The 26,615-nt window shown below is 42.5% G+C and overlaps 1 protein-coding gene across 3 annotated transcripts in view; it reads left to right on the forward strand.

The window, feature by feature from the left end:
• Nucleotides 1–26,615, forward strand: part of SYNE1 (spectrin repeat containing nuclear envelope protein 1) — a 606,430-nt gene that overhangs the window by 528,047 nt on the left and 51,768 nt on the right. For 2 of the 3 annotated variants that reach the window (XM_060205315.1, XM_060205316.1), the window contains 3 exons: nucleotides 2,584–2,750; nucleotides 20,196–20,358; nucleotides 26,357–26,544. In XM_060205315.1, coding sequence (XP_060061298.1) covers nucleotides 2,584–2,750; nucleotides 20,196–20,358; nucleotides 26,357–26,544 — 518 coding nt within the window. Of the gene's footprint in view, nucleotides 1–2,583; nucleotides 2,751–10,771; nucleotides 10,926–20,195; nucleotides 20,359–26,356; nucleotides 26,545–26,615 lie in introns of those variants that run through there. The other variant, XM_060205318.1, reaches the window with a different exon arrangement.

Here is a 26,615-nt window from a genome sequence, read left to right on the forward strand (position 1 = left end):
TTTATTGTCTGAATAAATAATAACTTCATTCATTCTGAAAAAGAAATATAAATAACTATTAGGAAAAATTATTTTACACACACACACACACAGGAAAGTTTTAACTCTAAAATCAGCATCTATATTATTAACACAGAAAGTTCTCAATTACAGTTGCAGATACTAAGGACAGGCATTTGTATATTTGACATTGTTTGCCTTTACAGTGTCAACAGAGATGATACAGCTTTGATTCTGGCCTCTCCCAACAGTTCTAGGCTTTCCAAGTTTCTGGGCCTCAGAGAACTGTCTCCTAGACACGATTAACATACTGTGGGCATTGCTGAATACAGTGAGGTATCTCCACTGTGTGGAGTAAAATCATTTGTACTTTCAGAAATGATGTTTAAGATCTGCTGGGTGAGCAGGATAGACTCCTTGACTGCTTTTCCCACCCTCCTTGGGGGCAGAGGTCTGTTTCTATTCCATAGAGGACAAATGTCCACAGACGGAAGAAGGTTGACTACCCATGGATCCTTTAAGTCTGGTGATTATTGTTCGCGAGAGCTCATGTACAGTGATTCCCACATGTAAAAAAATTGACACTGGTCTGTCTTTAAAGAGATCATCTATTTATTTCATGTGTGGTGCTGGGACCTCTGCGCATATAATTAACACAATATGGACAGATTTTTCTTTCTTTTTTTTTTTTAACATTTTATTTATTAATGAGAAAGATAGGAGGAGAGAGAGAAAGAACCAGACATCGTTCTGGCATATGTACCACTGGGGATCGAACTCAGGACCTCATGCTTGAGAGTCCAATGCCCTATCCTCTAAACCACCTCCCAGACCACAATATGGACAGCTTTTTCACTCACATAAAGGGAAGGAGAGACAGACACCAAGGCACCCAAGTGACCCTGAGACTCTGGCCCCGAACACGAAGAGGCAGGCACACTTCACACCCAGTGAGCTGTGTTTCAGGCCCAAATGGAGGCTCTTAAGTGAAGGAACTCATTTGAAACACTCTGAACAGGTAACAGAGCTGACATGCAGACACACATTTACACGCATATACATCACATAAACACTTCAAGGGCATCCAAAGGCAACTTAGAACATACTGAATTGTTACTAACACAATAGGTTGGTGATCACATCATCTAGTCTGATTTCTTAAAAAAAATATGTATGGGCAAATGAAACAGCTCACTTGGACCATGTGCTGCTTTTTGCTGTGTACAGGACCCAGGTTCAAGCCCAGCCCCCACAGCATTGCTGGAAATTTTAGTTCTGTGGTTTCCTTCAATCTCTATCTGCTTATTTATTAATTTAAAATTTTTTTTACATTTATTTTCCCGTTCGTTGCCCTTGTTTTATTGTAGTTATTATTATTGTTGTTGATGTTGTTGTTGTTGGATAGGACAGAGAGAAATGGAGAGAGGAGAGGAAGACAGAGAGGGAGAGAGAAAGATAGACACCTGCAGACCTGCTTCACCACTTGTGAAGCGACTCCCCTGCAGGTGAGTATTTATTTAATTTTTTTCAAGGATATATATATATATATGGGAGCCAGGTAGTGGCACACCTGGTTAGGGTTCAAGCACCCAGTCCCCACTTGCAGGGGAAAAGTTTTGCGAGTGGTGAAGCAGTATTGCAGGTGTCTCTCTTGTCTTTCAACTTCTCTGTCAACTCCTCCTTCTCGATTTCTGGCTATCTCTCTCCAATAAATAAATAAATTTAGGGCGGTAGTGCAGAGGGTTAAGCGCAGGTGGCGCAAAGCGCAAGGAGTGGCGTAAGGATCCTGGTTCGAGCCCCCGGCTCCCCACCTACAGTGGAGTCGCTTCACCAAAGGTGAAACAGGTCTGCAGGTGTCTGTCTTTCTCTCCTTTTCCCTTTCTTTCTCTCCTCTCTCCATTTCTCTCTGTGCTATTCAACAATGATGATATCAATAACAACAACAATAATAACTACAACAACAAAACAACAAGGGTAACAAAAGGGAAAAATAAATATTAAAAAATATATAAAATAAATAAATTTAATAAATGCAAATTTAAAAGATATATACATATGGTGTGTGCATATATAATCATGAGTATTAATAATGTGTTATATAATACACACACACACATATATATATATATATATAGAGAGAGAGAGAGAGAGAAGACAGAAATAAGAGAGAAGTAGAGTTCACTCTGGCATATGTGGTACCACTGGCTCAGCTCTGGTATATGGTGGTGCTAAGGATTGAACCTGAGACCTCAGAGTCTCAGGCCCAAAGGTCTTCTGCATAGCCATTATGCTATGTCCCCAGCCCAAAATGCCCCTTTAAAAGAAAGTAATCAGTGCTTGTCCCCATCCCACCATAGTCTTTAAGAGCACCTATATAAATATCCTATCCTATATGTTTTTATACTGAAATAGCAGTGCCAGCCACTGATTGTCATGTACATGAACTGATAGTCACAAGGCTTTCCTCATACCTGAACTAGTTCCAGGCAGGGGAAAACTGTAATTACTGTGCTGCTGGTAGAGCCCTGCTGAAAGCATTAAGAACATGCTTTCTGACCTCTGTGATTAATATTTATTACACAGGACTATCAAGAGGAAATTGCCATTGCCCAAGAGAACAAAATACAGCTCCAGCAGATGGGAGAGCGACTTGCCAGGGCCAGCCATGAGAGCAAGGCGTCTGAGATCGAGTACAAACTGGGGAAGGTCAATGACCGGTGGCAGCACCTCTTGGACCTCATGGCCGCCAGGTACCAAAGGGCACACTGTGTAGAAGTTTCTGGCATCCAGACCCCTTTCCCTTTCAGCTCAAGATAAACCAGTGAATAGTTCTGTGTTCTTTACCCAACATCTTAATTCAGACTCTTGTTTAAAAAAAAAATGCCACTTTCATTCTCTTTAAAGTTCTCCTCTTTTAAAGTTTTTGTTCAGTATTTATTGGATAGAGATAAATAAATTGAATGGGGAGGGAGAGAGGGATGGGGCGGGAGAGATCTGCAACACTGCTTCAGCATTTGTGAAACACGCACCACCACCACCACCACCCCCGCCAGTGAGGACCAGGACTTGAACCCAGATCCTTGCCAGTTGGGTTAGAAATACTTAAAGGAATGAGATCTTCAGTATTCAAATAGATATTCTATTTTTCCATGATTTTATTTATTATTTATTGGATAGAGACAGGAAAAATCAGAAGGGAAGGGAGAGAGAGAGAGAGATAGATAGATAGATAGATAGATAGATAGATAGATAGATAGATAGATAGATAGATAAACAGACAGACAGACTGACCAACTGACCAACCTGCAGCATTGCTCTGCCACTTAGGAAAATGTCTACAGGTGAAAACCGGGGGCTTGAACTCAGGTCCCTATGCATTACAGCATATGTATTCAACCTGCTGCCCCACACCACCCAGCCCCTGGGATAGGTATTCTGCTTCATGTTGCTTTTGGAGAGTCAGAATGCTGTTAGTGTTTCTGACTCATGATCATCTTGGACTTACTCCACCAGGCCCTGTTCTAATCTGTATCCTTTTCCTTAGCCAGACTGCATAGAGGTGGGCATGAAAGCATGTGCCTTTTGAGTGTCTGGTGCCCACAGACTCTGGCAGCGAACATGGCAATTCTGTGTCTTGATGAGGAACACATTCTGTTCTCCTTTCCTCTGAAGGCATTATCGAGGTGGGTGGGTCTGATTTAAGAGGAAGATGAGATTATAACTTCTGTTGGTGATAATGAAGCAGACATGGAATACGTGTCTACCAAGCCTTCAGAGTGTTTGAAATAGCCCTTCAATAACTGCTGCCACTCATCAAGCTCTCAGTCTGTGGTCCTGATAGGAAGCTTGTTTACAGGCTTCCTGTGTGCCTCCTCCTGTGTGGGTCCCAGCACCCCTGAAGGTGGGCATGATTACTGCACCCTTTCTCACTCTCACACCTATTTTTGGATGTTGAGCCCGAGGCTCGAGGTTGCCTGCTCTCACCCACCTGCTAAGGGACCAGAGCCTGTCCCCCTAACTCACAGCCCATGCCCAGGCCAAATTGTGCTCTTCTGCCAGCCTCTGCCATTCTTGTCCCTGGTCAAAAAAGAAAAAGAAATGCAATGGGAAGAACATGAGATCTTGTGATTTATTTTGATGGACTAATTTCTCAGAACTTTAATGAAAAAACACTGTCATTATGCCAGCATTTGTGGGGAACCCCAGGAATACAAAAATGGAGAACTGTTTTTTTTTAATTTCTTTACTGAGAGATTAATGTTTTCCATTTGACAGTAAATACTATAGTTTGTACATACATAATATTTCTCAGTTTTCCACATAAGAATACAACCCCACTAGGTCCTCTGTCATCCTTTTTGGACCTGTATTCTCCCCCACCCACGCACCCCAGAGTCTTTTACTTTGGTGCAATACACCAACTCCAGTTCAGGTTCTACTTGTGTTTTCTCTTCTGATCTTGTTTTTCAACTTTCAATGGAGAAATTTTTCCTCCAGACATTCTTTAAATTATTTTTTCTCCATTCTTTTTCTGGGGGAAGGGCTAATGTTTTCAGTAAAGTTGTTGACACAGAGGTTTGGTTTCTTGTCTCCTTATGGTAGACTTTTTAAAAAATCTTACTCATTTATTATTGAATAGAAACAGCTAGAAATTGAGAGGGGAGGAGAAGATAGAGAGAGAAAGAGACAGATGAAGCAAAGGGGATAATTATCATTTTTCATGACTAAGTAGTATTCCTTTGTGCATATATACCATGACTTCCTTAGCCATTCTTCTGTTGTTTAACATAAGGGTTGCTTCAAAGTTTTTGCTACTAAAAATTAGGCTGCTATGAACATAGGTGTGCACAGATCATTTTGGATAGATGTTTTTGTTTCCTTTGGATAAATCTCCAGGAGAGGAATTGCCGGATCTTAGGTTTTATTTGTTTTACTTATTTTCAATGAGAAAGTGAGAGAAAGAATGAAATCGTTATATGGTGATGCCAAAGATTGCCACCTGGGGCCAGAGTCATGCAAGTCCTATGCCCTAATGCTGAGATACTTACCTCCCCATTAAAATATATATATATATACATATATGTGTGTGTGTGTGTGTGTGTGTGTGTGTGTGTGTGTGTGTGTGTGATCTTTATTTGCTTATTGGATAGAGACAGCCATAAATAGAGAGGGAAGGGGGTGATAGAGAGGGAGAGAGACAGAGAGACAACTGCAACACTGCTCACCACTTGCAAAGCTTTCCCCTTGCAGGTAGGGACCGGGAGCTTGAATCAGAGTCCTTGTGCATTATAACATGTGCACTCAACCAAGTGTACCACCACCCGGCCCATATCTACGTAAATTTTCAAGAGAGAGAAGGAAGAGGCACCACAACACTGCTCTACCATACATGGAGCTTCCATTGTGCTACCTGTGAAGGTCCCATGGCGCTCAGATTTGAACCTAGGGCCTCATGCACATGTGGGCATGTAGTCTACCAGGTGAGCTACCTATTGGCTCCATGTTGAAGTTTCAAACTATCGTTAAGCATTGTCACATTATCAGTTCATTAAGGGCAGTGAAGTATGCTCATTTATTTTTAGGTCTCAATAGATCACAGTAATTCTAAACTATTGGCTTTTTTGGTGCCTCGGGCATGAAAGCCTTTTTGCATAACTTTTATGCTTCCTCCCCCAGCCCATTTTGGCTTTTTTACAATAACTTTCATTGAGATAAAAAGCATGGACCATTCCTATATGAGCTCTCAGAAGTGTACATGTCAGTGATATTTAGTGCCATATGTCCATCACCACAGTCTGTTTTCAAATATATCATTTTAGGATTTAAAATACTTCACCCAGAATGAAAGCCCTGCTTCATCACTTTCTCCCCACTTAGCACTAGCTTCAGGCCAGGCAAAGACTACAACAGTTTCAGTCTCTATAGATTTACCTCTTATGGACAATTCATATAATTGGAAATATGAAGTGTGTGTCGGGGGGGACACACACACAGAGAGAAATAGATACTGGTTACTGTTAATCTGTATATTTATTATATTTTCCATAAAAATTACTTAACAGGAAAGTATAGATAAATACAGTTTTGCTTTGTTTTTTTGCCTCCAGAGTTATTGCTGGGGCTCAGTGCCTGCACCATGAATTCACTGCTCCTGGAGGCCATTTTTTCCCTTTTGTTACCCTGGTTGTTTTACCATTGTTGTGATTATTATTATCATTGTTAATTGATGTCATAGTTGTTGGATAGTATAGAGAGAAATGGAGATAGGAGGGGAAGACAGAGAGGGAGAGAGAAAAACACCTGCAGACCTGCTTCACTGCTTGTGAAGCGACTCCCCTATAAGTGGGGAGCTGGGGCTCAAACCGGGATCCTTATGCTGTTCCTTGTGCTTTGCGCCACCTGCACTTAAATGCTTCACTACTGCCCAACTCCCAAAACAGGTCTGAAATGAAAAGTATGACCAGTTACAATACTCTTTATTTACAGAAACAGATGCCCTAATGTCTTTAGCTGACACAGATTCTAGGACTATAGAGCAGAGAAAGGGAATGGTCCCTAGCCAAATAAGGGCAACAGAGCAAGTATATTTCTACTGCAGACCTCTGGGGCTTCCTCTTTCTGTCACATCTTCCCTCTGTTCTCCCCCCTGGCTCTGTCTGGCCTGGCCAGCTCCTCATTCTCTATTTTCTTAGCATTATCTCAGATTGTTGTTAAATTTTATTTTATTTTAAGTTTTTATTTATAAAATGCATACACTGAGAAGACCATAGGATAAGAGAGGTACAGCTCCACATGACTCCCCCACTGGAACTCCATATCCTGTTCCCTCTCCTGATAGCTTCCCTATTCTTTATCCTTCTGGGAGTATGGACCCAGGGTCATTATGAGGTGCAGAAGATAGAAGGTCTGGCTTCTGTAATTGCTTCCCTGCTGAACATGGATGTTGGCAGGTTGATCCATACTGCCAGCCTGTCTCTCTCTTTCCTTAGTGGGGTAGGGATCTGGGGAGGTGGGGCTATAGGATACATTGGTGGGGTTGTCTTCCCTGGGAAGTCCAGTTGGCATTGTAGTAGTAATATCTGGAACCTGGTGGCTGAAAATGAGGTAAGATAGAAAGAAAGCAGAATGAATTGTTGACTAATCATGAACCTAAAGGCAAGAATATTGTGGATGGAGATTTGGGGTCTCTACTTTGGAAAAAGTAACCTTGAGAAAAAGAAACAGAAAGGGAGGCATCATACTCCCAGATCTCAAGCTATACTATAAGGCCATCATCATCAAAACAGCCTGATACTGGAACAAAAATAGGCACATAGACCAGTGGAACAGAACCAAAGGAATGGAATGGGTCCCCACCCATTCCAGGCAAAACCATCTTTCAGGCAAAACAATGATTATGTAGATAATAAGGGAGCAGGCCATAGTATCAGGAATGCAGGGTGCTTTGTGAGGCAGGGAGTCTGATAAGATGAGGCAAACCTTGGGGGGTCGTGTCCCTCCTCTCTCGACCTCTCAGTAGAGAGAGAGAGACTGACAGGATAGATTTACCCCTCAGGCAAAGCCCTGCCAAGCTCAATCCCATCACAATTTCCCTACACAGTAAGGGATCCACATCAATAAGAAGTAATGAAGCATGAAGTTGGGGACACAATAACCTCTTTTACATTTCACTGTTAGGCACATTACCCGTCTTCCCAGCACCTCAGCCTTCACATGTGTGTGCAGAGTCGTTACAGACACTGTGAGATACAGAGCACTTAGCATAGTGAGGTGCTCATTGGACAAATACCAGTTTACTTCCCAGGGGGAGCCAAGGAGCTCTGTAGATAAGCTACAATTGCAGTGCAAGGAGGCACTGAACCTTCTATTAACTACCTTCAGAAAGAGTTTTAGTCTAGCAGGAGTTCAGCTTCCATTGGAGAGGAAAAATGGGAAAAAAATTCCTAGAGTTTTTGACGGGCATTACTTCATGGAGATCAGTACAGGGATGTCTGGTCTGGATCAGGAATACTTTCAGGGTGCAGGTATGGGCATGACTAGAGCAAATCAGGTCCTTAGTTTGGCCACTCTGTGCTGGCTGTGTGATAAGAAGTTTCCTGTTTAACCTCTCTGAGCCCTAAGCCCCAGCTCCACCCCATTTTCAAAAAAAATTTTAAATAATTTTTTAAATCTTTATTTATTAGATAGAGACAGCCAGAAATCGAGAAGGAAGGGGGTGATAGAGAGGGAGAGAGACAGAGAGACACGTGCAGCACTGCTTCACCCCTAGCAAAACTTTCTCCCTGCAAGTGGGGATGGGGGGCTCGAACTCTGGTTTTTGCATGTAGTAACATGTGCATTCAACCAGCCTCTATTTTTAAAACACTTTTTTTTAAAGATTTTATTTATTGATTCATGAGAAATGATAGGAGAGAGAGAAAGAACCACACATCACTCTGGTACATGTGCTGCCGGGGATTGAATTTAGGACCTCATGCTTGACAGTCCAATGCCTTAGCCACTGTGCCACATCCTGGACCACTCAAAACACTCTTTAAAATAACTTCACATCCCTAGTAAAGGTCAGCAGCAGAAAGGAATGTATAAATTATAAAATGCCACATATGCAAATCATTCTTTCAGAAGGTGACAGAGAGTTCCATAGTTTTATTGGCTTGCTTTCTGGTCAGAGCACTGCTCAGTTCTGGTATCTGGGATCCCTGCACTTTCTACAAAGCCCCAGAATATTACATCCTTTTAATTTGCCATGACTTGTCCAGTATTTCCCTGTTAGTAGGCATTCATATTGTTGCCATTTTTTCATCACTTTAATAATTGTAGCTTTAAAGCTTCCCCTTGCCCTTTGTAGATTTAGTAGATTAAAATAAATACAGTCTGCCTAGTGGTAATGGGAAAAACTAAATCCATTAGTAAATCTAAATTAAATAGAAAAGAAGCAAATCACAGAAATAATGACAATGAAGATTTTTAATGATTTCAAGATTATCAAATACTAGAGTCAAGAAAAAGATATATCTGCCTACTATTATGGAGATATTGACCAGTGTATTTTTATTAAAGCTTCTTTGTTTTGGTTCTGTTCCCAATAATGAAAGTAATATGAGAATATAATAAGAGAAGGGAGTGTTTTTTAAAGAATTTGCAAGAGGGTATCATTAAGAAGTAGGATTGGATAAATCACTTCATTTATGATATTCTTTTCTGGAATACATTTCTTCCATAAAGCATTGTTATAAAGTAAACAGTTTTTCTGTTTGAAATCCCCCCCTAATCATCTTTCTCTTGGGGATTGGGCAGTGACATATCTGGTTGAGTGCAGACATTACCGTGCACAAAGCCCTAGGTTCAAGCCCCTGTCCCCACCTGCATGGGGGAAGATTCCAGTTGGTGAAGCAGTGCTGCAGGTGTCTTTCTCTCTTGATTCTCCTTCCCCTCTCTATTTTTCTGTCTATATCCAATTAAATATTTTTTTTAAGCTCTCAACTCATACCCCTTGCTTCACTTTGGTCACAACTCAACAAGCAGAGCTTAGGTGCAAATGTGGATTGTTTGCCTAGTTCTTTGTAATTTATTCCTGTGTGCATATATCTTAATCCAAAAAGGATTTAAAACATCGAACATTAGTCTCATGTCTTTAAACTGTCAGTATTAATTATTGGTATGTTGGGAGTCGGGCTGTAGCACAGCGGGTTAAGCGCAGGTGGTGCTAAGCTCAAGGACCGGCGTCAGGATCCCGGTTCGAGCCCCCGGCTCCCCACCTGCAGGCAGGTCCCTTCACAGGCGGTGAAGCAGGTCTGCAGGTGTCTGTCTTTCTCTCCCTCTCTGTCTTTCCCTCCTCTCTCCATTTCTCTCTGTCCTATCCAACAACAATGACATCAATAATAACTACAACAATAAAACAACAAGGGCAACAAAAGGGAATAAATAAATTAAATTAAATTAAAAAAAATTATTGGTATGTTTATTTTCTCCATAAGCTTAAATTATGAAATTAATATGCAATCAGCTCAGGAAATTGGAAAACTTTTGAAAATTACAAAAGAAATGTCACCAGAAATTCTACTAAAGAAATACATAGAGGCTATAGAAAAAAAAAAAATCCACGTGATCATCTTTTGTAAAGAGAAAATTTACTTTAAGTGTATAAGGCTAAAGTTGTATTTCTTACTTTTTGTGCTTATTCTAGTCAAAGGGGAAATAAGACTATATCCTTTCTCACAGAATATCTTTTCCATCCCACCTTCTCAAAGTTAACCCTTAACCTTCTACTTACACTACTTAGCTTCTGTTTCAATCCAAAGACAAAAAGAAGTCACTACATTTTATATTTTTACCATTTGGCTTGTGTGTGGAAGTTTTTCACCTGTTAGCATGTGGTCAGCTGGTGGTCAGTTGGTCTTCCTCTCTCTCCAGAGATCCTTTCCAGCTTCACCGACAGCCTAAGAGAAAAGCTGATTGTCCGTTCAGAATGGCAGAGTGTCCACTGTCAGTCTTATTTTTGATACCCTTCTTTCTTTAGCCCCAGGCCTCCACCTCCTCCTCCTCCTTCTCCTCCTCCCCCTTGAAGATTACACTGAGCCTTTTCTCCTTGTTACACCCGTGGCCTACATTCCAGGAGATCAAGCCCAGCACATGTTAATGAATGTCAGTTTTATTTAGAAACATGACCACTTGTCACTGCTCAGTGTCATATTATCTGGCAACGACTTCCCCACATTTGTCTGGAGCAAGCATTTTCAGACTTCCCTCCCCACATACGGGGCCACTTTCACCCGCACGCAGGCTTCAGCCTCTTGTCCTGCGGGCCTGGTCTTGGCAAGGTGGTGTGACTTCATGCTGGTAGCAGAAGACCTCCGTGACCTGAGGATGGCAGAGGAAGGCAGTGAGGAGGCGGAGCTCCCAGAATGTAACTGCGATGTCACAAGGCAGGCATCTCCTTGACTTTGTTCCATGGGACATAGCTATCGTGTGAGGTGGGGTTCATTGGATAGATGTGAGATGCTTTCATTTGGAATTGTGTTTGCCAGGATTAAGTGGAGATGGTTGGTGTTAAGAACCTACTGGCTGTGGATTCTTAAGAGTTACGTGTTGTTTGGGTTTCTTATCTACCTGTTGGGCATGCAGAACTGGACAGAGAAGCTGGTAGACTTTGGTGTGGAATGCCTGTTGTCTCTAGATTGTGGGTGTTACTCAAAGGGATAGGCTGTAGCCTTTAGAAGCCTTGAGCTCCAGGAAGGCGATAAAGAAGGTCAGATGACTCACTCCAAAGACCATTTAGTCCATCATCTACCGGTAAAAGAGTAGGCTTCTGATGAAAATTAAGTTTGGTCTTGGTCCATTCAAAGCTCCATAGCCAAAAGCTTTCCCTTTATGAAGTAAAAATAGAACCATATTCCCTGACCTGGAGGTGTGTTTATTTGTGTGCCTGCCTTTAAGCTGGTGTCATTTTGTTTTGTCAGTAAGTTCTTGTCCCTGACTAGCTTCTGAAACATGTACAAAATGGAGACATTTGCACTTATTTCATGATGGTTTTTTAGTTGCATTAACATTGTGATAGCATTTTCATTTTATTGTTAATGGTTTTAATAACATAACACCCACAGATAAGTTCCCACTTATGAAACACAAGACTTTCTTTCTTTTTTTCTTTATTCCTTCCTTCCTCCCTTCCTTCCTCCCTTCCTTCCTTCCCTCCTTCCTTTTTTTCCTTTCTTTCTTCCTTTATTTATTCCCTTTTGCTGCCCTTGTTTAATTGTTGTAGTTACTATTGTTGTCGTCGTTGTTGGATAGGACAGAGAGAAATGGAGAGAGGAGGGGAAAACAGAGAGGGGGAGAGAAAGATAGACACCTGCAGACCTGCTTCACCGCCTGTGAAGCGACTCCCCTGCAGATGGGGAGCCAGGGGCTGGAACCAGGATCCTTAAGCCGGTCCTTGCACTTTGAGCTACCTATGCTTAACCCACTGCGCTACCACCGTGTCCCTGAACACAGGATTTTCTAATGATACTTTTGGCTTTATTCTACTGAGAGTTTAATGGTTTGTTTTGGTTTATGACTCTACCAAATTAATCAGATGAAAAGTACTGATATTTATGTACATATCTCACATACGCAGTTAAACGATACATAAATGTGTGTATTGTATAACTACTCAAGAATAATGCATAATACAACGTGCATGATTATAATTGTATAATGTCAAACTGGACAGCTGCATTTAATAGAATCTTTCTGGAAGGTCAAGTGCCTATGATAATCAGTAAGCAGTACACTCACAGGAGAACCGAAGCTGTAGGAACGTGGGGACTTCTAGATTTATTGGTGTTGCTAATTTACCCCAGCCCCCTAATGTCCATAGACGTGTGTTTTAAATTACAATCCTGGATGCTACCAGACAAAATGTAACTACAACTTGTTAGAGTGATAGAATTCAAAACACACTGACACTCTACTCCAAGGTTTCCTTTCAATAAATAATGGGGGTAAAAAGTGGGGCAGCCCTCTTAAAAAATAATGATTCCTGTGTCTGCAAAATAATCAGTTTGAATAAACTTAAAGAAATGTGCAAGGGCCTTTATACCTTTGTCTCACAAGTCCATGTCTGTTCCTACCAGAAAACACACACACACACACACACACACACACACACCCCTAATATATTTTGCTATTTGTAGTCAAATACCTTTCAACACATGGAAAATGAGCACCACTTAAACATTCACCTCCTTTGACTTTACCAAGATTTACACAGTTACTTGGAAGAGGAACTAGTCCCTAATGGACTTTATGAACAAGCATTTCCATGTCACGATACCCCTGACATATTGCACAAAAACCGCTCTGATGACTAGAATCCATTATACAAGTTTACTAATCCTGTAATATATTTGATTGGTATAGACACTGTCCATTGGAATAGTGTTTGTCCACATACCTCTATGACTTGAAACTTTTGATTGTATTTGTCAGTGATTTTTGGACCAAAAAATGAATGAATATGACTCCTTGGCAAATAGACTATTTGCAGACATTGGGCCTTAAGCAAAGAATGCTTAGGTCTGTGTTTACTAATGATTAAATTCCAGAGGCATCCGCATGTGTTAACTGAGGGAGATAGCATAGTGGTTATGCAAAGAGACACTCATGCCTGAAGCTCCAAAATCCCAGGTTCAATCCCCTGCACCACCATAAGCCAGAGCTGAGGACTGCTCTGGTTTATTTCTGAGCTTTCACGGGAAAGGGGGAAACAGAAGCAGAAAATGATAGTTCCAGCTTCCCAGAAAAATAACCTGGGGGAAGATGAACTTGTGCATATAATGCAAGGAGTTAAAAGAGTTAAAACGAGGCTAAGACAAACACACAAACAAGTGACAGAAGTTTTTTGTTTGTTTGTTTGTTTTTGCATAGGATAGAGAGAAATTGAGAGGGCAAGGGAAGATACAAAACACCACCACAAAACACAACCAGCATTCAGTTATTCCCAAATAACCAATATTATCAGTTCCTGGAGACAGGAAGCTGGTCAGGTGACATCCTGAGAAGGGAAAAACCAGAGCTGACATCTCACTGTAATGAGTTGTGTTTCAGTGGGTGGACTGAGTGTAGATTTTCCTTTCACTGTAAGCCATCCAGTCAGACATGTGAGGACCTTGCTAAATTCTGTGGCCATCCTATAGTCATTGAGAGAATGTGCTTCTGAGTTTTGAAGCCAGTAACTATACTGAACCTGTCGCTCAATGACTGATGAATTCAAGTGAATTTTTGTCTGCAGTTGGGAGAAATATGAGTGAGTTGTATATAGAAAGTGAGTGGAGATATTAATGTTCAACTCCAGTATGTTGAGATGCCCTGAGGAGATGGTGCAAACTATGCTTATACATTCAATTAGAGGGGGCAGGGTGGTGGCACACGGGTTTAAGCACACATGGTACAAAGCGCAGGGACCTGTGCAAGGATCCTGGTACCAGCCCCCGGCTCCCCACCTGCGGCGGGGGGGGGGGATCGCTTCACAAGTGGTGAAGCAGGTCTGCAGGTGTCTGTCTATCTTTCTCTCCCCCTCTCTTATCTTCTGCCACCCTCTCAATTTCTCTCTGTCTAATCCAATAAAATTGGGGGGTGGGGATGGAGAGATGGCCACCAGGAGCAGTGGATTTGTAGTGCCAGCACTGAGCCCCAGCAATAACTCTGGAGGCAAAATAAATAAATAAATAAATGCAATTAGAGACTTTTTAGCTAGAATAAAATTGAGTGATGAGAAGCATGTTGAAACATATGCTTTCTATTTTCTATATCAATAGGCAATATTGGGAATTATTGACATAATTTATGTGCCCATTTTTAAACAATATATGAGAAGTTAGCATGCTTGGACAAATTAAGAATTTGAGACTCTGACATTAAAATCAGTGATATAAGCTACCATTATTGGGGGGGTGGGCAGTGACGCACCTGGCTGAGCACCCCTCTCCAATGTACAAGGACCCTGGTTCAAGCCCCAGGTCCCCATTGCAGGGGGGGAAGCTTTGTGAGTAGTGAAGCAGTATTGAAGGTGTCTCTGTCCCTCTCTATCACTTCTTCCCACTAGATTTCTGGCTGTCTCTATCAAATAAATAAATAAAAATTTTTTAAAAATTGTGAAGCTATTATTATTCACTATTTTCCCTAGCAAAAGAACCTTTTGAAAATGTCTGCCTTGAAGAGAGAAGTGATTGTGTCACAAATTTATAGAAACCATAAGTAGGGATAGCAGATTAAAAATAAGAATGTTGGGACTGGGTGGTGGTGCACCTGGTTGAAAGCATATGTTACAGTGCATAAGGACCTGGGTTTGAGCCCCCGGCTCCCACCTTCAGGGGGAGAGCTTCACAAGTGGTGAAGCAGTGCTAAGGTATCTCTCTCCCTTTCTATGACCCCTTCCCTCTCAATTTCTGGCTGTCTCTATCCAAATAAGTAAATAAAGATAATTAAAAAATTAAAATTAAAATAAGAATGTTAGGTCATTGGTGTAAAGGATTTTCTTCTAACTTTTGACAAGAAAAATCCTGACAGTCTGTTAGAGGCAGGCATGTGCTTGGGCATGGGGAGAGTCGGCAGGTGACGTGTCCTGTGGCTTGAAAGCCTTTCATAGTTCCTGCTGGAGAGTCCTCCGTTCCTGTTTGTAATAAATAGAATCTAGAGCTTGGATACTCCAAGAATGAGGTATACTGCTCTAGGAGACTTTTCTATTGTAGACCATTGCCTTGAAATAAACTTCCATCCTTAAAAGTGTTTGGTGAAGCTCTCAGGAGGTCATTTATTTTTCTTTCTATTAGATAGGACAGATAGAAATTGAGTGGGGGAGGGATAGAGAGGGAGAAAGAGAGATACCTGCAATCCTGCTTCACTCCTCGTGAAATGTCACCCCTGAGGGTGGAGAGTAAGAGCTTGAACCTGGGTCCTTATGCATGGTATTATGTGCACTTAACCAGATGTGCCACCACCTGGCCCCCGTTTCCACTTTTTTCAAGCAGATATCTCTTTGGGTGGACCACACTGACGCCTGTGAGATTGAAGAGTTTGCTTATGCAATTTTAATCTGTCCCCCAGGCGTGCAGCATCAGTCATGTGAACAGCAGCACAACCTCTGCCTTAAATCAAGGCTGGAAGTCATCAGTAATACAGCAGCTGCCATCTTTAGAACATTCTAGGCCATTCAGCCATGGCAGGCCCACAACAGAAACTCAGTCACTCGTTTTTGCCGTTATTACTTGTTAATGATAGAGTTGACAAATAACCAGGGCCCTCTCAAGTTCTTGCTCTCACCCTGCCTACACTGGGCAAAATACCTTTCTGGACTGACTAATCTGTCTTTGCACGTACACGTTGGAGTCACTGACCCTGTTTCCTCAGCATCTTTTGTCCATCCCTTGTATCCACCTGTCATCTCTCTCCTCTTTTTCCTCTGTCTTTGGCTCCTTTCTGCTGAGTTCCTAACTCTCTTCCTACAAGGCATTCTAGAACAAGTCCAACTATTCAACTGCATTAAAATATGGAGAGACACTATCAGTCAAGTGGAGATATGGTGGTGGGACTGTGCCATGGATAGTTAAGACTGTCCACTTTCACTCCAATGAGGTAGCAATGTATTATTTGTTTTCTTTCTTTAAAAAATTTTTATTATCTTTATTTATTGTATAGAGACAGCCAGAAATCAAGAGGGGGTGGGGGGATAGAGAGGAAGAGAGACACCTGCAGCACTGCTTCACCACTCGTGAAGCTTTCCCCCTGCAGGTGGGGACTGGGGACTTGAACCTGGGTCCTTGCGCACTGTAACATGTGCACTCAACCAGGTGTGCCACCACCCAGACCCTCGCTTGTTTTCTATTTACCTGTACTGCTCAGAGCCAGCAGACCCTTTAATTACCAATCAGCAGGTACTCATTTTAGGCTTCATCATACTACACTGCTCTGCATTTGACAAAAGAGATCAGTGGTCCTCTTGAAAAAAGTACCTTAAAAGCTGGTTAAAATACAGATCCCCTGACCAGATCCTAAGAGGGTCTGGGTTGGTAAATTTCATTTGACCTGGGGCTCTGCATTTTATGGGAGACACACCCAATGATGCTGAGAAGGGAGCAGTCGATTCACACTTGGCCAACATTTCTCCTTGCAACTTCCTGTCTTTCCTTTTATTTATTTACTATTTTTATGAGTGATTTAATAATGATGAACAACATTGTAAAATATCAGGAGCACAGTTCCATACAGTACCACCATCAGAGTTCCATATCCCATTTCTTCCATTGGAAGCTTCCCTATTCTATATTCCTCTCTGGGAGTATGGATGAAAATTCTCTGTGGGTGCAGAAGGTGGAAGGTCTAGCTTCTGTAATTGCTTCTCCACTGGACATGAACATTGACAGGTGGATCCATAACCCCAGCCCATTTCTGTCTTTCCCTATTGGGGCAGGGCTCTGGGGAGGCGAGACTTCAGGGCGTATTACTGAGGTCGTCCGCCCAAGGAAGTCAGGATCTGCCTTTCTTTTTTACACTGAATTTTCCAAGTTCATTTCCCTCCTTTTCCATTGTATTTTCTCATTTCCCATCCCTCCTTCTTTAGCCAACCTTGTAAAACCCATTCTTGAGAATCCTACATGCTTTGGAAGTGAAACTCACCCTTGACAAGTCTTCTATTCTAAGCCAGTAATTCCCAAACTAATGTTAGCTACAAAAGTCCGTCCTGGATTTAAAAACTACCTATCTCATACATATCTCACTGATCATACTCACCATATCTCAAAAAAAACAAAAACTGTGTCGTTAATCTCAGGAATTTGCTCCTTTGCCAATATGCTCTGAGACCACTTTCCTGTAAAACGAGCACACCAGAAAGTGGTTCTGCCGCCCAGTGTGCCAGTTAGTGAATTAAGCAAGCTGTTGTCATCTCAGCGTTTCCTCCGTGTACACTTTGATTGTCAGCTGCGTGGACTATTGTCTTTACTTCCTAAATGGTCTCTCAGGACAGTCTACTTTAACTTTACATATTTGGAATTAGAATCATCTTGGCAAAGTTTCTATTTATCTTTACAACTGCATAGCAATTCATTCTCTTATCAATGCAGGATCTTTTGAATCCCCATCAGAATAATCTCTTATTACTTTTAAAAAATACTTTGTACTTATTTATTATTGGATACAGACAGACAGACATTGAGAGGGGAAGGGAAGTTAGAGAAGGAAAGAGACAGAGACACCTGCAGCCCTGCTTTACCACTCATGAAACGTCCCCCCTCGAAGGTGGGGATTGAGGGCTTGAACCAGGGTCCACGGCACTGTCATATGTGCTCTTAGCCAGGTGAGCTGCTGCCTGGCCCCCACATGATTTCTCTATAAAATCTGTTTCTTTTCTTTCTGTCTCTTTTCAGATAGGTTCTGCGTGACTTGAATTAATGTCTCAAGAGACAACTACAATATAATTTCATTTTTTAATAAAAATTTATTACCTTTATTTATTTATTTATTTATTAGATAGTCAGAAATTGAGAGGGGAGGGGAGGGAGACAGAGAGACACCTGCAGCCCTGCTTCACCACTTGCAAAACTTTCCCCCCTGCAGATGGGGATCAGGGGCTCAAATTGAGGCCCTTGCACATTGTAACGTGTACTCAACCGGGTGCACCACCACCTGCCCTCCCCAATATCATTTCTTCATTTCCCCTCTTTCCTCAAAGACTAGACTCCTCAAGGATGGAACTTGGTCATTTATATCTGTCTGCACCATGTCTAATCCCCATAAATGTTTGTAGAAGGACTCCAGAAACAGGCATGTAGTGAATGAATGAGTGGATGGATAAGTGAATAAAGTAATGATTACTTGAATGTGAGCGGACAGATTCAGTCTCTCCTGATGTATTACTCAGAGCCCGGGTTCATTTCTTTTATTTAGTTCTTACCACCTGTCTTTCATGTCATTGTTTGCATGTCTAGATCTCTAACTGGATTGTGTACTTCATTAGGAGAACAATCAAGTCTCTATTTATTTTTTGTCACTCTGCTATCTTGCACATAAGATTTCCATGCATACATGTTAGATAAATGGCCATTCTAAGTTATTAATATTTTACTGCTTCCTGGGGGAGGGATGGGAAATCTTTTTTTAAAACCTACTGTGTAGAGGATTTGGTACTGAGTTCAGTCCTGAAGGTGTCAGATGGGGTGATGGCAGATCTTGGATCGGCTTGTGTTGCTTGGGAACTCCCAGCAGATTCTCGGTTACTTGTCCATATAGTTTGGCATCGGTGAAAGTGAGGCTGCTTCAATCAATGCATGTGATCACTCACTAGTGGTTTCTATCAAGTGTGCTATCTTCATTTGCTGAATTTCTGGCAAAGGTGTGCTGAAATGTGTCCCATAGAGATGGAAATGAACAAAACTGTGGACCCATTGTTTGCTTCCAGTCTGGTAGAAATACAAAGAGTCTTACCCTACACTTCCGTCTTAGGTGTGTGTAGGGCATCATTCACACAAAGCCATCAGTTTTGTTCCCACCAGGGTTTCTGTGGGAAAACCAGTGTGGTTCACTGCAGCAGTGTTGAGTAGAGTCATAGAGGAAGTGCACGGACTGTTTCACATGTAGAGTGCTCTGTTTATAGGACATACTGGTAAATCATTGGAATCCTTACAAGAAGACTTCCTTCACCTGCATTTTGTAGATGAGGAAACAGAGACCCAGAAAGTCTGTGTAGCTATTCAGCATCACAAAATGACTAAACATGGGTCCAGGATGAACAAGGGTCTGGACAGTATGTCCTCACACTCAAATCTTGCATCTGGTCTCCAGGGAAACAAGAGTGGGGCCTTCTTGTTCAGGTTGATGTCTTACCTTTTCTCTCTTTATAAAGTTGATTTAACATAGCTTTACAGTATTAGAAAATACTAGGGTTTTGGTTTCACACCTATATGTGTGTACGTGTGTGTGTGTGTGTGTGTGTGTCTGGGTGTACACATTTCACCACACCTATCATCAAAGTTCTAGTACGGTCTCACCAGAGACACCTGTACTCCCCCCTTTTCCATCACCTGTTCCCTACATGGTGTCCACAGAATCTTTTAATTTTGTCATCATTGTTTTTTTAAAAAATCACGAACTGTTTTTTTTTCTTTGATAAGACAGAAATTGAGGGGAAAGAGAAGATAGACAGGGAGAGAGAAGGAGAGATGCCTGCCATCCTGCTTCACTGCAAGTGGGGGCCAGGGACTAGAACCTGGGTTCTCACCCATGCTCATGGTAATATACGGCTCAAAATCTCATTCATCTTTGTTCCTAAAGGCACAATGCCATCTTTCTTTTTTTTTATTGTTGTAATTATTGTTTTCATTGATGTAGATGTTGGATAGGACAGAGAGAAATGGAGAGAGGAGGTGAAAACAGAGGGGGAAAGATAGACACCTGCAGACCTGCTTCACCACCTGTGAAGAAAGAGACTCCCCTGCAGGTGAAGGGCCAGGGGCTCGAACCGGGATCCTTATGCCGGTCCTCACACTTTGCGCCACCTGCGCTTAACCCGCTGCGCTACTGCCCGACTCCCACAATGTCATCTTTCTATTAGCTGAGTAGTGTCCCACTGACCCTATACTCTACTGCTGCTTTATCTGTCCATGAGCGTTAGGCTGGTGCTGCATGGGGCCAATATGAGCGTGTCTCTCCTCTGCCCACAGGATGAAGAAGTTGAAGGAGACTCTAGTCGCTGCCCAGCAGCTGGAGAAGAATATGAGCAGCCTGCGAACGTGGCTGGCTCACATAGAGTCAGAGCTAGCCAGACCCATAGTGTATGAGTCCTGTGACTCTGAAGAGATACAGAGGAAGCTGTCCGAGCAGCAGGTAAATCATACAACCAATGGAAAGAAAACTCACTGGTTCTTGAAAATCTCTCCACCAGGTCAAGAGAAAGAGATGGATGTGAACTGGTGAATTGAAAGAAAAAAAAAGAAAAGAAAAGGAAGCTTGACAGGGTTGGGGAGAAAAGGGGGTAGAGCCACTTTGGCTAGAGTTGTTTGGAGGTGTTGGGCTCCATGCCACTACAGGGGTGACTTTTAGGAAGGTCTGCCTTCCAGAAGTTCCAGATGTTGGTCTACTAGTAGGTATTCTAAGATAGCAGCCATATTGGAGTTGCAGTGCTGTTTGTTAAATGCTGATCAGTTTTTACTTATTTGGGGGCCAGTAACCCAATATCTTCGACAGAAGCACTCTCCTCACTGTGTTGAATGTTTAGACAAAGATGGCAGTGCCTGGATGGAGTTTTAGAGTCTACAGTAATCTTGTACAGGGGATATTGTGTGACTTGAAGCCCACACACTGTCATCGCACTGTTGTGTGTGTGTGTGTGTGTGTGTGTGTGTGTGTGTGTGTGTGTGACAAAGGCAGCCTATGTCCTGTCACACCACAGGCAACCCAACAAGCAAAGGAGATGACCTCAAAAAAATTGTACACAGGAGGGATTTTCACCTCCCACTCCCTTCTCCCATTCTTACTAAACATAGAAGACTCTCATTGTCAGGAGTAAACACCATAAATCCCCACCTCTGGATTATTTGCTACTGGGCCTCTGGATTGTCCTTGAAAATACTGCCTGCTCTCACTACTTCCACAAAACTTAACTGAGCTCAGTTTAGGCAAGTTGTCTGACTTAAAAGTGGTATTAGGTATAAATAAATAACATCTGTTTCTGAAATTCTTTGAAAGAGCTGATGCATTCACTTAATTTTACACATCCAGTTAAACAATTAAGAATAGATATTAAGTGCAGTTTTAGGGCTGTTGGGACAACTTTGACCTTTAAATTAGAATTTACTTTTATTTTTTAAATTTATTTATTTATTTATTATTGAGAGCGAGAAAGAGAAATAATGTGCATCACTGGCACATGATTTGTGCAAATGACAAAAAGAGTAATATTGCTCATCCCAAAAAGGGAATTTTAACAATCCAGACTCTCAAAAAATAACACAAAAAGAAAGAGAGAAACAGAGAGGAGAGACTCCAGCTCCTCCACACCATCCGTGGAACCTTCTGTGGTGCTTCCTTGGGGCTGGGGGCTTGAACCCAGAACCTCATTTACGGTACTTGGCAGAAGAACTGCCTACCATGGACAAAACACAAAGTCTTCCTGGGTTCATGTCCTGGCTTCACAACTTTCCAGAATGTCCTGGGATCTGGTAATGAATTGTGTCCACACTCAGACTCCCTTTAGTCTACAATGTGTGTTTGTGTGTGTGTGTGTATTTATATAAGAAAATATGTATATGTATATTTTTATAAGTCATTCAATACTGTTTTATAAGATTAAAAGGGGTATAATTCCTCACCATTACCACCACCAAAGTTCTCTGCCCCCACCACCCTCCAGTGGTAATAATTGTCATAGTTCTTCCAAGGATAGGTACAGGATATATATATATATATATATATATATATATATATATATATTTATTTATTTATTTATATTTATATATATATTTATATATAAATATATACTATATATAACATATATAAAATATATACAATTATATATATATTATATATATAATTTTTTTCACTCCTATAGCCCTGCCTTCACTTCCTTTTTAAGCCACACTCACAACTATTACAACTTCCAAGTGTCCTTCCTTTTTCCTCATCCCTCTCAGGTAAGAGAAAAAGCACCAAGCCTCCTTTTGCACTTTTGTCTTTATTTATTTCAGAGAGAGAGAGAAGGAGAAAGAGAGACACAGAGGGAGTCGGGTGGTAGCAGGTGGCACAAAGCGCAGGGACCTGCTTAAGGATCCGGGTTGAAGCCCCCGGCTCCCCACCTGCAGGGGAGTCACTTCACAAGTGGTGAAGCAGGTCTGCAGGTGTCTGTCTTTCTCTCTCCCTCTCTGTCTTCCCCTCCTCTCTCCATTTCTCTCTGTCCTATCTAACAACGACAGCAATAACAAGAACAATAAAAAACAAGTAGGGCAACAAAAGGGAATAAATAAATAAATATTAAGAGAGAGAGAGACACAGAGATGGAGAGGAGAGATCCCACCACAGCAGTGTTCCACCATTCATGCAGCTTTCCCCCACCCTGAGGTGCTCCCATGTAGTGTCAGGAAGAAGTTTGTCAGTGAGGCATGGGCTTGACCACATGAGCTATCTCCCAGCCCAACCCTCCAACTTTCCACTCACAGAGTTGTTGGCACTGAGCCTTCAGTCAGCAGTGGCTTATGGTTCTGGGCTTTCTACCCTGGCACCACTGCTGCAGCAGTTTCTCCTCAGGAGTGCCTGCTCCACGATACACTGAACGTGAGGAGGAAGGACTTCATTGTGTGTCAGCATCATCAGCCATTCTGCCCTGAAGTCTCCCTCACGAAAAATCAGCTAGGAGCTCTTCAGAGACATGGCACTATTGCTAGATGGGAAGAGAGAGCTCAAGTTGTCAGAACATGGGACTTGTATGCCTGAAGGCCCAGGTTTGATCTCTGGGGCTGTAAAAGTCAGAGCTGAACCATGTTGTAGTCTCTCTCCTCCCCCCTCTCTCCCCCCCCCATTAAAAAATAATAATCTTGGGCCAGGTGGTGGCACGCCTGGTTAAGTGCACACATTACAGTGTGTAAGGACCAGGGTTCAAGCTCCTGGCTCCCACTTGCAGGGGGAAAGCTTCATGAGTGGTGAAGCAGGGCTGCAGGTGTCTCTCTGTCTCCCTCTCTATCTCCCCTCTCAATTTCTCTCTGTCTCTCCGATAATAAATGAATTAAAAAGATAAAAAGGAGATAATAAATTACTTAAAACAATAATAATAATAATCTCAGGGCCAGGTGGTGGTGTACCTGGTTGAACACACGTATTACAATGCACAAGGACCCAGAGTTGAGCCCCCAGTCCCCACCCGCAGGGGGAAAGCTATTTCTCTATTCAATAAATAAATAAAGGTAATAAAAACATAAATTAAAAATTTCTGGCTGTCTCTGTCAAATAAGCAAAGATAATCAAAACATCTAAAAATAATAATAGAAATAAATAATTTCCATGCCTTTCTGAATATCATTATCTCAGGATCTGAGGATTTGAAATTGAGCCACAAACTTAGAGAAAGGACCCCCCCCCCCCAAGCATAAGGAGAACAACTGTTCTGTGGCATTTCTGCTCCTTGTGTCTGCCCAGAACCAGCCCATGTGGACACCCTGCATTCACTGTAGAATCCATCCTGAGAAACTCAGGTTTCACCTCACAGGGATGCCCAGGGGGCCCCGCTGGGCAGGAACACTGAGAATCAGCTGGAAACACTGAAAGGATATTAAGCTACTAGCAACCAGTGCCAAGATCTTGGTGTGGGCTGCATCCTGGCTTGCAGCTGTGCCAGAGAAACACCAGCCAGCATTGATGTCTCTCTGCAGAGCTGCCTCGCCCAACAGCTGAGCAGAGTCTGCAGTCCTGTCCCCACCATGCAGGCTAGCCAGAGAAGCCAGGCAGCCATGGAGCCCAGCCCGCAGCCCTGCCCCAACAGTTGAATATAGCCTCTGGCTTCACATGACCTGGGAGCCTGCACAGTGACTGACCTTGGATAGTCTGAAGGTCTGCGGCCCTGTTGGACTTCAGAGCCAGGCCTGCCAATCCCACTCAGCAACTGAGTGCTTTCTTTTTAATATTCATTTTTAATTTCATTGCTAGGACAGAAAGAAATGGAGAGGGAAGGGGGAGAGGAAAAAAGAGACAAGTGCATTGCTGCTTCACTGCTCTCAGAGCTTTCCCTCTGCAGGTGGGGGCTGGTGGTTTGAACCTGGATCCTCAAGCATGATAATGTTGTACGCCCAACTGAGTGCATCACTGCCTGGCCCACACCCTTCCCAGCATTAGTGGGGTTCTATGTAGAGCCTTCTCTGCTTGCCGAGCAGACCCTATTGTCTCTTTCCCTTTGATCTTCTGCAGTGAAAACCCCTAACACACCCTCTATAAGAGTCAGAATAAGCAAATTCAGTAAAAGTGTAGGATACTAATTCAAGCCCCAACAGTCCACAACTTTTCTTCTATTCACTAACCATGCTTTATATGAAAATATATATTTTTAAAAATCTTGTGTAAACTAGATTTTTTTTTTCCAAGCTGGAAAAAAAAGTCATTTGTCTTCTTGGGAGAAATTAAAGCCAAATGCTCTGACTCATTATGATGTGTGGATTATGGACAAGTACATATTCCTTCTTCCAAATGGATATCCTGGTACAAGATACACTTTCAGATTTAAAGTTGACTTAGTGATCACATTCACAGAAGTCTCTCTCTTTTCTTATGAGCAAGTAGCGAGCTCAACTGCTGCGGTCCCTTATGTTTGCAAACCAGCAATCACTGTGATAACTTTAACAGGATACAAACAAGTTAGGAGAAAGGGGTGAAAAGACTTTAGTGAAATACTATTTCTATCGAGACTGAGAGACAGAGGGAGAGGGAGAGATACCTTCAGCACTGCTCCAACACTTATGAAGCTTCTACCTCTGCATGTGGGGACCAGGGACTTAAGTCCATGTTCTTGTGTACAATCACGTGTGCACTCTACTGGCTGAGCCGCCACTGGGCCAGAACTAGCAGTATTTTAAAATATCGCTGTTCTACTGTCTAGTTTATAAATGTTCCAAAAATTCATCAGAAGTACTGTTAAAGTTAAAACATAAAATAGTGTTTGTATAGAAGATATTGTAACAGAATGTGAAATAGATGAGTGGAAGAGCACACACACACACACACACACACACACACACACACACCCCACTGTAACCTCCAGTTATCTGAATAAGTTAAATTGTCATTGGAGCACTGGGAAATCTAGGCAAATTCAAGGGTTGTCACCCAGTTAAGGGAGACACCTTAAGGATTTGGGGGAAGTGTGCGGCTATCAGTAAAACGGTGCTACTAGTTGGGGCCTACTTTGAAAAATGGAACGCCGAGTAACCTGAATGAGAAGCTGAGTGTAAACAGTATTGCACGCTTTGGGTTTTCACTCACACAGTTAATGTGATGGTTTCCAAAAGCAGGGCTAAGTGCCATGCACTGTCCAGCATCCTGAACGTCTGTTTCTTTAAAATTGCTTAACTGAGTAGGCTGCTGCAGCTGAGAGAAGACCTGGCATCTTCAACTACGGAGCCTTCAAAAGATAGTAGAATTAAATATTTGAAACCAGTTTGTAGGACCCGGATTATTTGCTCACCTGGGAGAGGCCTGCTTTGCCATGCACTCGACCCAGGTTTGACCCCCTGGTACCCTCCGTAGGAGTACTGCAGCACAGGGTGGGGAAGTCTGGGTGTTGTACAGCCTTGCCTTTATCTTCCTGTCTCCCTCTTTTCTTTCTTTCTCTCTTACCAGAGCACTACTCAGAACTGGCTTATCTGCAGGGAACTGAACCTGGGACTTTGGAGCCTCAGGCATGAGAATCTCTTTGCATAACCATTATGCTATCAACCCCCACCCTGTTTCTCTTTTTCTATCTAATGAGTTGGCTGGGAATGAAGCTCCAGTGAGGAAAGAAAATAAAAACAGTTTGTAGGTCTTTGTTGTTGCTTCAAAACTCTGGGATGCCTTTCTCAGGGATTGGGGGAGGGGGAGGGAGAGAAAGATAGACAAGGAGAAGAAGAAGAGGAGGAGGGAAAATGGAATGGAACAATGCAGGCACTGAATCCCAGTGGTGACTCTGATGGCCACAAAAACAATAACAATACAAAAGAAGCTTCATGAAGTCAGTGAGGTGAAATATCTGGCATCATCTTGCCTAGCCATGTGTCAGCTGGTGAGCTCTGTGCAGTTCCTCCGGTGCTCGTCCGTCTGTCTGTCTGTCTGTCTGTCTGTCTGACCCAGCCTGTCTCTTTCCCCGCAGGACCTCCAGAGAGATATAGAAAAGCACAGCACAGGTGTGGCCTCTGTCCTCAACCTGTGTGAGGTCCTCCTGCACGACTGTGATGCCTGTGCCACCGATGCCGAGTGTGACTCCATCCAGCAGGCAACCCGAAACCTGGACCGACGGTGGAGAAACATCTGCGCCATGTCCATGGAGCGGAGGCTCAAGTAAGAGGGAGGGAAGGAGGGAGGAGGGCAAAGAAAGCCCAAAGAACTGTTACCAGCACTGCTTAGCCATG

The sequence above is a fragment of the Erinaceus europaeus genome, chromosome 13, assembly GCF_950295315.1.
Source record: "Erinaceus europaeus chromosome 13, mEriEur2.1, whole genome shotgun sequence".
Classification (NCBI taxonomy): domain Eukaryota; kingdom Metazoa; phylum Chordata; class Mammalia; order Eulipotyphla; family Erinaceidae; genus Erinaceus; species Erinaceus europaeus.